The following is a 16,815-nucleotide window of genomic DNA, read 5'->3' as shown; positions in this document are numbered from 1 at the left end:
ACAAAATTCAGCACGTATCTATGTGGTCTTGGCCTCTCCATAATATAAAATGTCAAACACAGTAGTTTTCTAACTTTCAATAAAGAAAAAAAAAGTAAATTAAAACCAAAGAAACCAAAATGCAGTACACAGGAAGACAATCTGGAGAGATTAGCCATTTAGAATTTGGGCTTTCAGCAGCAGTGGGAATTAACAATTCTAGCTGAAAGGATAAATGGGGATTGGTTAAGAAACAAGCTTTTATTAGGTATTATTTTGCTCATGCAATCAGTTTTAATTTAAGGATGCATCTTCATGCAAATGTGATCAGCAGGATCAAACCCAACCAATAATATGAAGAAGTGTTGAATGTTGCCAGGAAAAATTCCAGACCAGCCAATCAGGGCACACATTTTTTTAATGCTGCCTGTAATAGTCCCAGGCCAGCCAATCAGGGTACTTACAGAGGCTCACTTAAATGAAGACATGCCTACACTTGATTACCACTTTCATGATCTTTACAATACATGACCAAAGTGACAAATCAGCAAATCACCCAACCCTCGAAGATCACAGCAAGTGAGAAGTGACTGTGCTTGGCTAGACAATTGTATCGATGTCAACCAACAGGAGCAGCAACCACCGAAACAGAGAGAAAGGTAGGACTCATTTCTCCCCTTCGTGAGACAAAGGGATGTGGAAGAGTAGGGGGAACTGCACAGATAGTTTCAGGAAACATTGAGTGCATTTCCACTGGCTATTTTTTTTTAAAGCAACTAATAAATTTAATAAATAATGATGATGTAATTCACTGCCTAGTGCAGTCTTTCCCCTGCCAGTTGTTCTTCAGTTGTTACTGGGCTACATCTCCCCTTAGCTCCAGCCAGTGTGGCCATTGTCAGGGATGATAGGGATTGTAGTCCAAAGCATCCAGAGGGCACTGGATTGGGGGAAGCCTGGCCTAAACCCATGGATCCAGAAACTGGACTTTTCCAGCTGTATTTTGTGGTGGTTATTGCTAGAAGATGTAGTTCTGAGCACTGAAAGGCAAGGAAGATACACCTTGATTTGCAATTGCTCCTTCAGTTCTCCTCTATAGAAATTGATTCCCCAACTCCCTTATCTACGGCAAAGAACCAGCAGAGAATGATTCCCAGAACGAGTTGCAGGAAAAGAGAAGCTGTAGAAGGAAAATGTAATTTGAACAGAAGTGGGCAAATCTGAAGCAAAGTAGTGATCACCATGGTGCAGAAATCAGAACTAGCTTCTCTGGGAAAGGGACAGACTTGTGGCTTGTTTGGGGTCAGCAGATACCTTTATGATTTTAAGTTTGTGTTTTGGACTTGTTCGGAAGAAGATGGAAACCTGGATGATGAGGAGAGAGAGAGAGAAAGCAGATCTATGTGAGACGGCTGGGGTTTTAAGAATGAGCACACACCATGCGTTTTGGAACCCCTTCAAAGCGCTATTACATTTTTGACAGTTGATGACAGTGCTGATTCTGTGGTGTTCTCCAGTTCCTCCCCAGACATAGCTTTCATTTTCCCATTGCAGAGGCCGATATTTCGTCCTATGAAGGAAAGGGAAAGGATATGGCTGACCATCCCAATTGAGGCAGAGACGGCATTTGACAAGGGATTTCTGACAGAAACATTCCACCAAAGTCTACTTCTAGGTCACCAAGTTGTCACCGAGCCTTGACCCTGGAGCATCTTGAACAGCCAAAGGCAAATCCAGCCTCGTGGGAGCAGAGGCAGATATCTGAGATGCAAAAAAAAGTGTACAGCAAGAAGGGAAATGGGCAGTAGAGAGAATCAGCTGCGATCTTCAGCGCGATACAATGAATTGTGTTTCAGTGTAAGCAGAACATAAGAAAAGCCCTGCTGGGTCAATGGCCCATTGAGTCCAGCAACCTGTTCTCACAGTGGATGATAAGATGCCTTTTGAAGTCTGCAAACAGGACCTGAGTATAACAGCATCCACATCACTTGAGTTCACCAGCAACTGATATTTAGAAGCATATTGCCTCTGACAGTGGAGGAAGAACATAGCCATTGAGACTAGCTGGCACTGGTAGTGTTATCCTCCATGAATTTGTCCAAACTCTCCTTTAAAGTCATCTCAGTTGGTGGCCACCACTACTTTCTGCGGGAGCAATTTCGATCATTTAACTACATGCTGTGTAGAGAAGGCCTTCCTTTTGCCTTCGGCTTCATTGAATGGCCCTGAGTTCTGGTATTATAAAGGTAAAGGGACGCCTGACCGTTAGGTCCAGTCGCAGACAACTCCGGGGTTGTGGTGCTCATCTCACTTTATTGGCTGCGGGAGCCGGCATACAGCTTCCAGGTCATGTGGCCAGCATGACTAAGCCGCTTCTGGTGAACCAGAGCAGCGCACGGAAATGCCGTTTACCTTCCCGCCGGAATGGTACCTATTTATCTACTTGCATTTTGACGTGCTTTTGAATTGCTAGGTTGGCAGGAGCAGAGACTGAGCAACAGGAGCTCACCCCGTTGCGGGGATTCCAACCGCCGACCTTCTGATCGGCAAGCCCTAGGCTCAGTGGTTTAGACCACAGTGCCACCCGCGTCCCTTCTGGTATTATAAGAGAGGGCAAAAGAAAACAACCAACTTCCCACTAGCTGTTCTCTTTCCTTTGTGCATAATTTTATACACCTCTTTCACATCTCCCTCCTTTACTTGTCCTTGCTCTAAAGCCCAAAGCCCAAAAAGTTGCAAGAAGGTGGCATGGTTTATCTTGCTCACCAATGGCGAGGGCTGTTTCCAAGGCATCTCCAGTTATCATTTTCACCGAAACTCCTGACTCAATGAGGACTCGAACAGCTTCCTTCACTCCATGCCTTGGAGGGTCAATGATTCCCACAAGACCTAAAAATGTCAGCCTGCCCAGTTCTGGACCGGAAGCCAGGGCAAGCACTAGGAAGGAGCAGAGAAAATGACAACAGACCAGGTTATTTCACGCTGCCACTCAGAAAGGGAAAGGGGCATTACCTAGTGGTAGAGAATCTGCAGAAGGTCCAAGGTTCTCTCCCCAACATCCCCAGGTAGGGCTTAGAGTGACTCCATGCCTGAAGCCCTGGACGGACAGTGCCAGTCTGTGTAGAAGATGATATTGAGCTAGATGGACCAATGGTCCGACTCTGTATAAGAAAGCTCCAGGTGTGGTTGGACTACAACATGCGTCAGCCTCAGCCAAAATGGTCAATGGGCACGGATGATGGGCACGCAGGCCAACAATATCTGGAAGGCATCAGGTTGGCTACTCCTAAGCTAAAAGAACACAAGCATGAAAATATCTCAAGTCAAGAAGTGCTTGGTTCTTATAAGCCCAGGCGAGAGGGGTGTGTGTGTTCCCCAGGTGTTTCTGGGATGGGCAGAAGCTACACTGCAGCATAAGATAGGAAGGCAGAGTGTAGCGGTACAGGCTCCAGGTGGCAATGTAATTGGGCTGTGGCTCAGGGGAAAATGGTCCAACCTCCAGCATCTCTGTGTGGGGCTGCAAATGTCCCAGACGGCTTAGGTCCAGACTATCTGAAGGACCGAATTCTCCCATACAGACCTGCCTGGACTCTGAGATCTTAAGCAGAGGCCCTTCTCTCAGTCCTGCCACCCTCACCGGCATGTTTGATGGGAACGTGGGAGAGGGCCTTCTCAGTGGCTGGTCTCAGGCTTGGAATGCCCTTCCTAAGGAAGCTTGTCCAGGTCCCACCTTGTTGTCCTCCTGCCTTTGGGGAACTGACTGCTTTTAAGGAAATAGCTCCTAGTACTATGGTTCCACCCTCTTTGTTCAATTGCTTTTTAATCATGACTTATTACATGTTCTTAGCTATGTGTGTTTTATCTGTATTTAATTTTTGTGTTCTGCCTTGAGACCCAGAAGAATGTAAGGATGATACTGATGGCTCTTGAAGATGCACGGTTGGTCAGTATCAACCATTCTGAGCCAGAGGGGTCAAGGGTCTGACATGGCATACGGCAGCTTCCTCTGTCCTTCAGCATTCAGGTGCCTGGTGTTTGTGTGTGTGGAATAACAAGCTGGAAGGGATGCAGTCCAGATGCCCAGCTTGTCAACCCACACAAGACTTAAGCAAGCATAGGGGTGGGATGAGGTACAGACATGAACTGACCCCTCAGGCCAAGTGATCCCATGTGCTTCTCTTCCTGAACATAGACAGACTTCTGCTGCGGTGTCATTGGGAGGGAGATGCCGCCGCTGTTATACATGGTGCAATGCTGCATCACTTCTTCAAAGGCCCCCTTCATGAAGTAGACTTCTTCTTGCCCCTATGAAACGAGGAAAAGAACAATTGAGGAAGGGCCATAGCCTAGTGGTAGAGCATCTTCTTTGCATGCAGAAAGTCCTGAGTTCAGTCCTCAGCGCCCTCAGGTTGGGGCAGAGAGAGATTGAGATCACAACATCTCTCATCACAACATCTCTCATCACAACAAATCTCCGTGTGTTGTGTTTTGCCTAGTTCTACCACAGTGGTAGGGACAAGGGTGGCGCTGTGGATTAAACCACAGAGCCTAGGACTTGCCGATCAGAAGGTCGGCGGTTCAAATCCCCGTGACGGGGTGAGCTCCCGTTGCTCGGTCCCTGCTCCTGCCAACCTAGCAGTTCGAAAGCACGTCAAAGTGCAAGTAGATAAATAGGTACCACTCCGGCGGGAAGGTAAACGGTGTTTCCGTGCGCTGCTCTGGTTCGCCAGAAGCGGCTTGGTCATGCTGGCCACATGACCCGGAAGCTGTACGCCAGCTCCCTTGGCCAATAAAGCGAGATGAACGCCGCAACCCCAGAGTCGGTCACGACTGGACCTAATGGTCAGGGGTCCCTTTACCTTTGCCTTTACCACAGTGGTACCTTTGGTTACGTACTTAATTTATTCCAGAGGTCCGTTCTTAAACTGAAACTGTTCTTAACCTGAAGCACCACTTTAGCTAATGGAGCCTCCCACTGCTGCCTCACCACTGCTGCACGATTTCTGTTCTCATCCTGAAGCAAAGTTCTTAATCCGAGGTACTATTTCTGGGTTAGCGGAGTCTGTAACCTGAAGCGTCTGTAACCTGAAGCGTATGTAACCCGAGGTACCACTGCATTTTCTAGACCTACATATTCCCCTTTCAGAGCTACACTCTGCCGAGTGGTTTAACAATCAGTCCCTCTTAACAAGGTTCTCTGGCAATCTTAGCTCTGTGAGGGGTATTTTAACAGCTCTCAGCACCCTTAATGAGCTACAACTGCCAGAATTCTTTGTATCATAGTGCTTTAAATGCCTGGTGTGAATCTGTTCTGTTGCACCTATTGTAAAAATGTCTGTTTTTCAGAGTGACATAACACACAGAAAAACAAACAGGTTGATGATTTCCAACCATCAATGCCACACCATGCATGATTAGAATGCTGGACTTGGATGGAAGAGACGCGTAGGTTCAAATCCACTCTCAGCCTTGTGACGTTCTTGGGACAGGTACTCCAATTTCTCTGAGTCTAAGCACCTTCACAGGTTTCTTGTGATAGTAAAACTGGGGTGAATGAATGAGGGAGAGAGAGTGGGATAAAAATGTAATGTGTACTGGCTGATCGCAACTTGATTCCAGTGGCGTATCATTATTCTTTTTCTTTTTCAAAAAATAATCACAGATAACAAAAAACAAGTTGCTTGTTTTTACCTGGTTTTTCAGAGCACATTTGACTGCCATCCACTTCTGCTCTGAGCTAAATGGGATCTCCTTCTTCCTTATATAGATGTCTTTTATATCACTCAGTTCCATCTAAAAAAGGGGGGATCGTGTGGAGAGAGAGGACCAGGGCTTTAGCACTTAATAATTCTATACATACAGGAGCGGTAGAGCTCAAAAGGAATGACTACCATTCAATTTGAAATCTGACAGGTTTTCATATGCTGAACGTTAATGACAAAATGCTTGTTGAAACCCTGGAGAGCTACTGCCACTCAGTGCAGACAATACCGAGCTAGATGGGTGCAATGGTTTTACTTGGTTTAAGGCAGCATCTTGGGCTTCCAAGTTTTGATGTTTTTGAAGTGTGACTCAGGCAATCTTTAAATACAGTTGCATGCTTCCCATTTGCCACATGGTAAGAAGTTCTCAGGACCTGTCCCCCCCCCCTTTCCTTTCCAGAGAGGGGTCAGTGGAAGCTTTTGGTGACCTGCAATATTTGCTTTATTACAAATGAACAGGGATGGCAAACATTTGGCCCTCAACAACGGCTGTGTTCTCCTTCCACTGCTGGAGGCATCAACCCCAGGTTCTGGGAGTCGTAAGTGGAGAAAGCTGCTGTTGCGCTCAGTCCCTGCTTGCAGGCTCCCCATACAAATCTGGTTGGCCCAGACTGAGCCAAGGGCCAGATAGAGAGGCTTGAGGCAACCTCTCCCATGATCCTCCCCATCGGTTTCCTTCAAAACACTCTAGAGGGATCTCCAGTTTTCAAGAGACCATTTCCTAACCCATTGATTGAACCACCACCCACAGGTGTAGCTAGAGCACCACACCGTGGGGGCGGCACCACAGGGCCTGCAGGGTGCCCGGGTCATGTGTCTGTCCTGGGAGTGACACAGTGGCTTGGATGCCTACAGGCTCTGAGCTGGCAGAAACAGCAGAGTGGAGTTTGCATCTGCCTGCCATCTCCCCCTCAGCCCCCTACAGCTGAGGGGGAGGGGGCAGCGAGGCTCCATGCAGCACACCTTGCCCCGGCTTGCTCCATCCCATGGGCGGTTCACCCCACCCTGGGTGCAGGGCATGCACGCCACCCCAGGCGCATGAGCAGCTAGCTACACCACTGCCACCACCCAACTCTTCCACTTAACAAAGGAGTGTCCCTAAGGATACCATCTTGCCCAATGCAACACCTATATCAAGGAGATGAAGGGAAACCATTTTTACTGTGCGACATGGTCCAAGAAGGTGGGTAGAATACTGTATTTTTCTGTCTATAAGACGGCCCCATGTATAAGACACCCCCTATTTTGGGGGACGCGGGTGGCACTGTGGTCTAAACCACAGAGCCTAGGGCTTGCCGATCAGAAGGTTGGCGGTTCGAATCCCCGCGACGGGGTGAGCTTCCGTTGCTCAGTCCCTGCTCCTGCCAACCTAGCAGTTCGAAAGCACAACAAAGTGCAAGTAAATAGGTACCGCTCCGGAAGGAAGGTAAATGGCATTTCCGGGCGCTGCTCTGGTTCGCCAGAAGCGGCTTAGTCATGCTGGCCACATGACCTGGAAAAACTGTATGTGGAAAAATGTCGGCTCCCTCGGCCAGTAAAGTGAGATGAGCGCTGCAACCCCAGCGTCGTCCATAACTGGACTTAACTGTCAGGGGTCCTTTTACCTTTACCTTTTATTTTGGGGGACTCAGATTGAAGAAAATGGGGGGAGATGGCTGAGAGTATAAAATGCCCCCTAATTTTTGACATTATTTTTTAGGGGAAAAACCTAGTTTTATACACAGAAAAATACAGTAAATATTTCCACTGGGCACATTTCCTTACACTTATTGAGTTTTGAGGATCACTGCCAAGATCACTAAGTCAGGTTGCTCTCTGGCTGCCTTAGGTTTATAATACTATAATTCTGCTGTTGATAAATGGGCAGATCAGCTGAATGCTAAATTCTCTCTCTCTCCTATTTTTGGCAACCATGGTGAGATACCTTACCGGATCAGCTGAAGACTAAATCCTACCTTCATTTTTTGGCAACCTTGCTAAGCCATTACAAATTAAACAGAGCCGATTAAATCTAAAACTTAATAAACACCCGGGGCTTGCAACAGCCACCCTACCTTCATTGCCAGGGCTATCAGGGCCCCTTCAGTCGGCTGCCCCATCACAGTCGTCTTCCTGATGATTGCATTGTTGGCAACACAGCCAGCCTGAAAGAGATTTGCTTCTTTGTGACATTTGTTGAGGAAATGAATCAAATGACTGTTATGCTTAAGCCCTGGGCTCAGAGATTGCTCAGTTGCAAGTGTGATGAGTTTGGGGGGCTGGGATGAGTAGGCTGCATGCAGAGACACTTTTAACCTCTGGCTCCAGCAAGACACCCCGGTCTCCACTATGCCTCATTCCAAAAGAAACACAAACCCTAGATAAGCACCTGGAACTCCCACAATCTCTCATCGCTTAGAGATTGGGGTGGTGTGAAACACAAGCAAGGATTGGTTTGAAGTCTGTGGTGCCATCTTTTGGGCCAGGGTAGGAAACCTTTGGACCCTTGGCTTAAATTCCAAAGTCCTCTGCAAGTAATCAGGTTAGACATCTGCCAAGAGTGATCTGTTTGTTCTGTATCAGCTCAGTGGGTAGGGAGAGAAAGGGGAGTCAGAGAGAGAGAGAGAGAGAGAGAGAGAGAGAGAGAGAGAGAGAGAGAGAAGGGGTGGTCCTACCTACTTTGCCTCCCACCTACTACTGGTTCAGCCCCACTGCTTGCCAATACGCACCCTCCACTCCAGTTACTGTTGAGGCACGATTGCCCTTAGCAGTCAAAAGGTTGCCCACCCCGTTCCATCAACACCGGAAGTCTTATCACATTGGTTGTTTAGCCCATCATGTCTACTCTGCTCCTCCTACGAAATAATAATAACCCCGGCAGATAACTTACCTCCACTAATTTCCCCACAGAGATGTTTGAAAATTCTTTGATGACTTCTCTGGAGGGTAAGAGACACACATCTCCTTCTCTGTTGTACCCAACCCCGCTCACCTGGAAGAACAGAAATCCAGAAGACACCTGCAGAGGACATCCAACTCTATGGCCAGCTGACATTATTTAGTTTCAGAAAGAGGAGGGTACATTTGGAGACACGGATATCTTTTTAAGGAAAGCGGGCAGAAATACTGGCATTTATGGATTGAAGTTAATTGGCGAAGTGAATCAGTAGCCCACTGGAAGTGAAATTATGGGTTTATGAGTGATAATGTGGATTATAAAATTTTTGCAGACATTTTGGCAAGCAGACTTAAAAAAAGTACTAAATGAAGTTATACACAAGGATCAGGCAGGCTTTCTCCCAGGAAGACATTTGTTTGATAACACTAGGAATATTATTGACATTTTGGAACTTTTGCAAACTAATATCAATACAAAAGCAGTGTTAATTTTCATTGATGCGGAGAAGGCCTTCGACAACATTTCTTGGAAGTTTATGAAGAAAAACTTGGAAGGGATGGGAGTGGGACGGGGGTTTGAAAATGGAATACAGGCAATTTATTCAGAGCAAAAAGCTAAATTGATAGTTAATAATGTGGTGACAGAAGAGTTTAAAATTGAAAAAGGAACACGACAAGGTTGCCCTTTATCCCCTCTGCTATTTATTTCTGTTCTGGAGGTGCTTTTGAACATGATTAGGGAAGACCGGTTGGTACAAGGAATACAGGTCGGAGTGAAACAATTTAAATTGAAGGCCTTTGCAGATGATTTGGTTTTAACATTACAGGAGCCAGAATCTAGTACGAAGAGAGTGTTAGAACTAATCCATGAATTTGGTCGGGTGGCGGGGTTTAAATTGAACAAGCAGAAAACTAAGGTTTTGGAGAAAAATTTGACACCCCTGGAAATAGAGAGGTTTCAGAAAGAGACAGAATTGAATGTGGTTAAAAAGGTGAAATACCTAGGGGTAAATTTGTCTGCTAAAAATTTGAATTTATTTAAAGACAACTATGAAAAATGTTGGTCAGAAATTAAAAAAGATTTAGAGATTTGGTCAAGATTGAAACTTTCCTTGTTGGGTCGAATTGCAGCTATAAAAATGAATGTATTGCCGAAGATGTTATTTTTGTTTCAGACCCTACAGATCGTGGACAGAGTGGAATGTTTTGGAAAGTGGCAGAAGGATATTTCTAGGTTTGTCTGGCAGGGCAAAAAGCCCCGAATAAAATTTAAAATACTAACCGATGCAAAAGAAAGAGGGGGGTTTGCCCTGCCAGACTTAAGGTTATATTATGAAGCTGCAGCTTTCTGCTGGATGAAAGATTGGCTATTACTTGAGAACACTGATGTCCTAGATCTGGAAGGGTTTAATAATGCGTTTGGATGGCATGCATACCTGTGGTACGACAAGGTAAAGGTTCATAAAATGTTCAAAAACCATATTGTCAGGAAAGCAATATTTATGGTCTGGACAAAATATAAGGACTTATTAGAAGGTAAGACCCCGAGGTGGCTATCACCAGCGGAGGCCAAGGTCCGAAAGAGACCCAATATGGAGGCTGGTTGGCCTAAATATTGGGAAATAATAGAAAAAATTGGAGACAACTGGAGACTGCAGAGCTTTGAAAAATTAAAGAATAAGGTGCAAGATTGGCTTCATTATGCTCAAATCCAAGAGGCTTTTAAGATGGACAAAAAAACAGGATTCCAGGTGGAAAAATCGAAATTAGAGACAGAACTGTTGGAATCTAAGACCAAGGTACTTTCGAGAATGTATAACTTGCTGCTTAAATGGAACACTCAAGACGAGACAGTTAAATCAGCCATGATAAAATGGGCTCAGGATATTGGGTACAACATTATGTTTGAAGACTGGGAAAGGTTATGGACCACTGGAATGAAATTCATGGCATGTAATGCCCTGAAAGAAAATATTATGAAAATGATATATAGGTGGTACATGACCCCAGTCAAACTTGCTAAGATTTATCATCTGTCTGATAATAAATGTTGGAAATGTAAGGAGGCTGAAGGGACATTCTTTCACCTCTGGTGGACCTGTCCAGAAGTGAAGGCCTTCTGGGAAATGATTTATAATGAGCTAAAAAAGGTATTTAGGTATACCTTTCCTAAGAAACCAGAGGCCTTCCTCCTGGGCATTGTCGGCCAGAAGGTGTTAAAGAAGGATAGAACTTTTTTTATGTATGCAACCACAGCAGCAAGAATTCTTATCGCAAAACATTGGAAGACACAAGATCTACCCACGCTGGAAGAGTGGCAGACGCAATTGATGGACTATATGGAACTGGCTGAAATGACTGGCAGAATCCGAGATTTGGGAGAAGAAACAGTGGAAGAGGACTGGAAAAAATTTAAGGACTATTTACAAAAATATTATAAGTTGTATGAATGTTAAAAACTGCACGATTTGGAAGTTTTAGCTTCAGCAATTAGATTCCTGAAACAGGAAATTAAGTCATAAGTAAGAAAAGGTTGAAATTTAAAGTATTACTATGGTCGATTTAAGGTACAAGTAATTGACAAAAAGTATTTTAAATTTAAAAATATAATATTTGAAAGGTACAAAATAAGAAGTGAAAAAAGGTAATAATTTGCTGACATTTTTTATTGTAAAGAATGCATGGTAAGGGAGATGTGAGGAAGTCCGGTTGGTTATGTAAAAATGTTTTTTGAAAATTGGATTTTTTCTTCTTTCTTTCTTTGTTTCTTTTATTTTCTATCTATGGCTTTTATATCTCTGTTTGTGTATCTGAAAATGTAATAAAATATTATATAAAAAAATATGAGTGATAATAAGGGAGAGGGATTTTTTTTCCCAGTTTTGGGCTCCCCATCTATGGAATACTTTCCTTATCAAGGCCCATCTGGTACTGACATTAACATCCTTTGGGTGCCATTTTAAGGCATGATTGTTCCCTCAAGCATTTGAGAGTAGATTATTATTATGATGCTCATTGCTCTTTCTGTGCTACATTTTTTTGGCATGGGGGGCCATTGTTGCTTTATTATTAAGCTTGACGGTTGTTTTAAATTATGTACGTCAGTTACTAGAGACGTTTTGAACTAGGCAACAAATAAATCAGATTAATATTCATTTTATTTATTTTATATTCTGCCTCTCTCCTCATTGCAGGACCCAAGACATTTCACAGCATAAATCATAGGCAACTGAAAACACATGACAAATGAAAGTATTTTCTTTAAAAAAGCAACCAAAAACAAATAAGTAACCCTACTTAAAACAGCACTGAAACCGTTTAAAAGCACATTGCTACCCTTGTCATCTCATAAAAAGACAAGCTCAGAGTGCTATCAACCAAGGAGGCTTATAGGTTCAGAGTTGTCTTGTATTACAACTGACAACTTTGTCCAAACCGCTGACTGTACCTCTGCCTTGAATCCATCTGAGGTGACGAGCTGAGTGACAGTCATTTCATTGGCTGTCAAGGTCCCGGTCTTATCAGAGCAGATAACATTGCAACAGCCTGAGGAGAAGAGAGGATTTGTCAGAACAGAGGTTGCGCTCACAGGCATGTGTGTGCGTGCGTGCGTGTGTGTGCTGCTAAGCATTCACATGTGCTGGATAAGAACCTAAGAAGAGACCTGCTGGATTAGACGAAAGGCCAATCTACCCCAACATCAGATGACCATGGGAAGCCTGCAAGCAGGATCTGAGTGCCAAAACACCCCCTGCACCCGTGATAACCTGAAAACTGAAATCTAGAGCATATACTGCTTCCAACAGTGGAGGCAGAACCACCATACTTAGTAGCCATTGGTAGCCTTATCCTCCATGACATTATCTAATGCTCTTCTAAAGCCATCCAAACTGATGGCCACCATTGCCTTTTATGGGACTGAATTCCACAGTTTAACTATGTGCTATGTGCAGAAGTCTTTTCTTTTGTCTGCTCTGAATATTCCAACATTCAGCTTCATTAGAACACCCAAAGTTCTAGTATTATGAGAGAGGGAGGGAAATGCCTCCCTCACATTAAATGAACGGGTGGAAAGAATGACAGTGGAATCAGCCACAGAGTTAGCAAAGCCAGTTTTGCTAACACCCACCCCATGACCCGCCTTCATGCGCATGGTGCTCTTACCTAGAGTTTCTACAATTGGCAGCTTCTTCACAATGACTCGTTTCTTGGCCATCCTCAAGACGCCCAGGACTAAGGTCACCGTGACCACGATGGGGAGGCCCTCTGGGATTGCAGCCACCGCTAAGCTGCACACACAGAATCATTTACCACTGGTGTTACACACCACCATCCTCACTAACTCCTGTAAGGAAGTATATGCAAGCATCAACTTGCTCCAGGGCCCTGATGCTGAAACACATTAAGACCTGCCTTTTCATGGGCCCTGGGTGCCTCTTTCAACACTTGAGCTTCAGGGTCAATTGCAGGAAGGACAGTAAAGCATCTGCAAGTAAGGCTGGGAGAGGCCCCTGTCTGACACCCTGGGGAGCCACTGCCAGTCAGTGTGGACAATACACTGAGCTCAGTGGAGCAATCATCTGACTCTACGTGGAAGGCTGCTTCCTTTGTTCCTATGCCCAGTGGAGCTTTGCAGACGGCCATCGGAAGCAGGGCTGTTTGCAGTCTCATGCCAGCATTGCAGAATGCAAAGCCTCATTTGGGCTTAACCAATTGGTCCAATTTCTTTGTATGTTGACTCTGAATTACTCTCGCTTTTTCTGTCCTAAATCTCTGGCCAATCCATTGTATTATATGACCCTGAGCTTTTTTTTATATGTAACAGAGGAAGGAAAGGTTTTCCATTATAGGGGCGGGGGACCTTCCCCCCTCTTTCTCAGACACTCACTCAGTACACTTTGCTTTCCCTGGTATGGCAATTGTGAACAGAGCAAGTGAGACATCAGTCAGTCAGTGCAGAGAACATGACCTCCAAAAAGCACCAGGATGTGGATTCCAGGGTCTAGCCAGTCAGATTTGGCTCACAAGCTGGAGATTCCCCATCCCTGGTCTAGTATGAAAATACTTTTCTGCCTGCCATCAAAACACAGAAGTGTAGGGGCCAGATGGTCTGTTGGTGGAGAGCTCTGCAGCCTGTGTGCCACCACTAACAAAGCCCTGATCTTCAGGTGCAAATATTGGTGAACAAGAGAATACAGAACAAGGCAACATTCATAGCCCTTAAGGGGCAGAGGGACTGTGCAGGGAAAGAAGACAACTCTGGCTGGTCCACTTTAGTGTTACTTTTATTCAACAGCGTCTGCCCTCCATTGACACTTGCCTGCCTTGTTTCTATACCTAGCCTAAAACTTTTCCCTTCCAAGTCCTCAACCATTTCCCTTTATCTGTAGCGACTTTGCCACACATTGCTTTTATCGTGCCGCTGGGCAGTAATATGAACATTACAATCCTCTGGTGCCAAGGGATCCCTTTTCCAGATACGTGAACAGATGGCACATGTCATTTGATAAGAAGGCGGCCTGCCATGCAAACTATAAGGATGTACAATGCCAGCCTTTAAACAACAAGGGAGATACGGCCAGCAAGGTTAATATTTGTACAGAGAGAAGCAAATGTTTCGTGGCAGGTATATTGGTGGGGAAGGGTGGGGATGCTGTGTCCACCCATCCCGTCATCAGCACATGCCCAAGTGCTTATGAAGCTCACCACCTACAGGTATTAAACCCTTGGGTTCTGGTGCTACCATTTGTCCTGCTTGAAGAGCTCTCTCTTCACTGAGGCTGACAAAAATGGTTGCATCAGATTCTGATGGTTCAATCACCCTGTTGGGGAGTTTCCAAAGCATTATGTGGAGTGGATTTTTTTCTTTTAGGGCAGTGGCAGTGGTGAAGCTGCATGCTCCGACACCAGGGGTGGAGAGCAGGTGGGGGCATGGCTGGTGCACATCCCAGGGGGATGACGCATATCCCAGGGGTGTGGTACGCTGCCCGCAGGGATGTAGCGTGCGTTCTGCGGGGGCCTGGTGCCCGGCGTGGTGGGAAGGTGTGTGGCGCATGTCCAGGGTGTGTGACTGCGATGGTACCCCCCTCCCCGATGCTGCTAGGGGCAGTGCGCTCCCCGCCCGCCCTTTCCTCCACCAGTGTACAGTGGGGAGATTTGCTGTTCAGAGTTTGAGGCTTCCTCCATTCAGATCAGGGGCCTTCCTGCTGGCCTACAGCCCCTCAACACCCTTGTTCAGAGGCCTGAGCAGCTAGAAGATGGGCTCCTTGGGTTGCTAGACTGGCTGTCTTATGGGGCTGGCCTGTCCATGTGACAGATTGAAGCAGCCACATCAGGCAGCAGAATTTAAGGAGTAGGGAATGGGGCAATGCCCCCTCCACAGTTTGAGTCCTCACATGGTCTCCTAAACACCTGGAGAGGGCTCTGATTACAAACTAATCTCTTTCCAGAATCCACCACTGTTACCCTTTGTACAACGTAATCAAAAGTCATTTAAATAAAAAGGAAATATAGTGTGTCTATCTGTCTGTCTGTCTACCTATCTATCGCAGAGTTGGGGAATCTTTTTCAACTGAAGGGCCAAATTCTATTCTGGACAACTTTCCATGGGTCATATGCAAGGGACTAGCAGGGCCAGAAGGAAATGCAGGTGGAAAAATGAATGTAATTTCTAGGGTAGTTTCTACACTCATCCCTCTCTATCCTCCAGCCTGAGAAGCAAGAGGCCTAGTTCAAGGGCACATTCCAGCCAGGCAAAAACTCTCAAGGAGGGTGTGAAGCAGGGCCAAGGAGGGATCCTTGAGCCAGATAGCGAAGCCTGCATAGCCACAGTTGGCCCCCAGATCCTAAGGTTCCCCACCCCTGCTCAATCTAGAGATAGGCAGGAAATATACACACAGAATGTTTTTGATCAGCATGTTTGCATTCTGTTCTGTTCTTCTACTGTGACAATAAAATGTCCTTCCAGCTCTTACCTCACTCCAATGGTGAACATGCCAAGAAGATGCTTCCCCTGCAGCCAGCCAATCAGCATAAGTAAACCTTGCAGGAGAGGGGAGAGGAAAAACACAGAAGCTATCTTGATGGCACCATAGGCATGGTCAGGTGTGTACGTGAACATGAAAATACTCAAAGTATGCACAAGGAGGAGGGTATAAACTAAGGTCAATGTGGTGTAGTGGTTAGAGAAGGGTTTCCCAAACTTGGGTCTCCAGCTGTTTTAGGACTACAGTTCCCATCATCCCTGACCACTGGTCATGCTAGATGGGAGTTGTAGTCCAAAAACAGCTGGAGACCAAAGTTTGGGAAACCCTGGGTTAGTGTGTTGGGACCTCAGGTCAGTCACATTTGCTCAGCCTAACTCTAGGCTTCTACTGTACAAATCTATACTCTAGGGATGGGTGAAACTGTCCATTTTGTTTTTTCTCATTTTTTTCAGCCTTAATTATGGCTCTCCACATTTCTGCACCGGTTTGGGGCTTCTTTGTTTCTAAAGTCCTCAGCACTGTGGCAAAAATCTCTCTTCACGTACACATTTTAAAATGCAATTTTGCCTAAGGTACGTACTTTTGCAAGCAATTTCACCCAAATAATAATTTTAAAACCATGTTATTTCACCATCATATGGATAATTTGCCCTCGTAACTGCATTTTTGTATGCATGACTTGGCTAGAGAACTGCACTGCAAATTTCAGAGAGCTGTGAGTTTTGAAGGACAGCTGTGTTTCAGTTTGCATGTTGCACAGATTAAGTAACTTTGCCTTGAAATCCGATCTGAGCCAAATTGCTTCCCTGTCCCTGCTACACACATAGAGAGTCTCTCCCAAAATGATGGTCCCTTCTGATACGCAGGAGCTAGTTCTTAAAACAGGCAGTAGGTCATTAAGCGGGGGGGGGGGGGGGGGGAGAGAAGTATTTCGCAAAACTCACCAATGATGCCAAATGAAATGAGAGTAAGCTGTTTCCCCAGTTTGTCCATGTTTTTCTGCAGTGGAGTCTTGGGGGTCTAGATGCATTAATTGACAGCAAAGGGAAGAAAGAAAAACCCTCTTGAAATAGAACCCTATGGATGTCCCCTCCTAAGAACTTGGCCCACTTTCCCCTGGACCCCTTCTCACCTCTTCTTCTTGCATCATTTTGAATACCTCTCCAAACTGTGAGTTTTCACCTGTTCCAATGACAATGCCCTGAACAAGC

The 16,815-nt window shown here is 45.4% G+C and overlaps 1 protein-coding gene across 1 annotated transcript in view; it reads right to left on the bottom strand.

Moving 5' to 3' along the window:
* The window catches only part of ATP2C2 (ATPase secretory pathway Ca2+ transporting 2), a 44,341-nt gene that overhangs the window by 6,502 nt on the left and 21,024 nt on the right, over nt 1–16,815 (bottom strand). The window contains exons 9-20 of the mRNA XM_028740090.2: nt 16,737–16,805; nt 16,549–16,624; nt 15,593–15,659; nt 12,783–12,907; nt 12,067–12,164; nt 8,611–8,712; nt 7,796–7,885; nt 5,671–5,772; nt 4,128–4,284; nt 2,746–2,916; nt 1,452–1,549; nt 1,294–1,344 (exon numbers count right to left, since the gene is read on the bottom strand). Of these exons, the coding sequence (XP_028595923.2) occupies nt 1,294–1,344; nt 1,452–1,549; nt 2,746–2,916; nt 4,128–4,284; nt 5,671–5,772; nt 7,796–7,885; nt 8,611–8,712; nt 12,067–12,164; nt 12,783–12,907; nt 15,593–15,659; nt 16,549–16,624; nt 16,737–16,805 (1,206 nt within the window). The remainder of the gene's footprint in view (nt 1–1,293; nt 1,345–1,451; nt 1,550–2,745; nt 2,917–4,127; nt 4,285–5,670; nt 5,773–7,795; nt 7,886–8,610; nt 8,713–12,066; nt 12,165–12,782; nt 12,908–15,592; nt 15,660–16,548; nt 16,625–16,736; nt 16,806–16,815) is intronic.

This window comes from Podarcis muralis, chromosome 7 (assembly GCF_964188315.1).
Source record: "Podarcis muralis chromosome 7, rPodMur119.hap1.1, whole genome shotgun sequence".
Lineage (NCBI taxonomy): Eukaryota > Metazoa > Chordata > Lepidosauria > Squamata > Lacertidae > Podarcis > Podarcis muralis.
The sequence above is the reverse complement of the archived record's forward strand: the minus strand, read 5'-3'. Positions and strand labels throughout refer to the sequence as shown.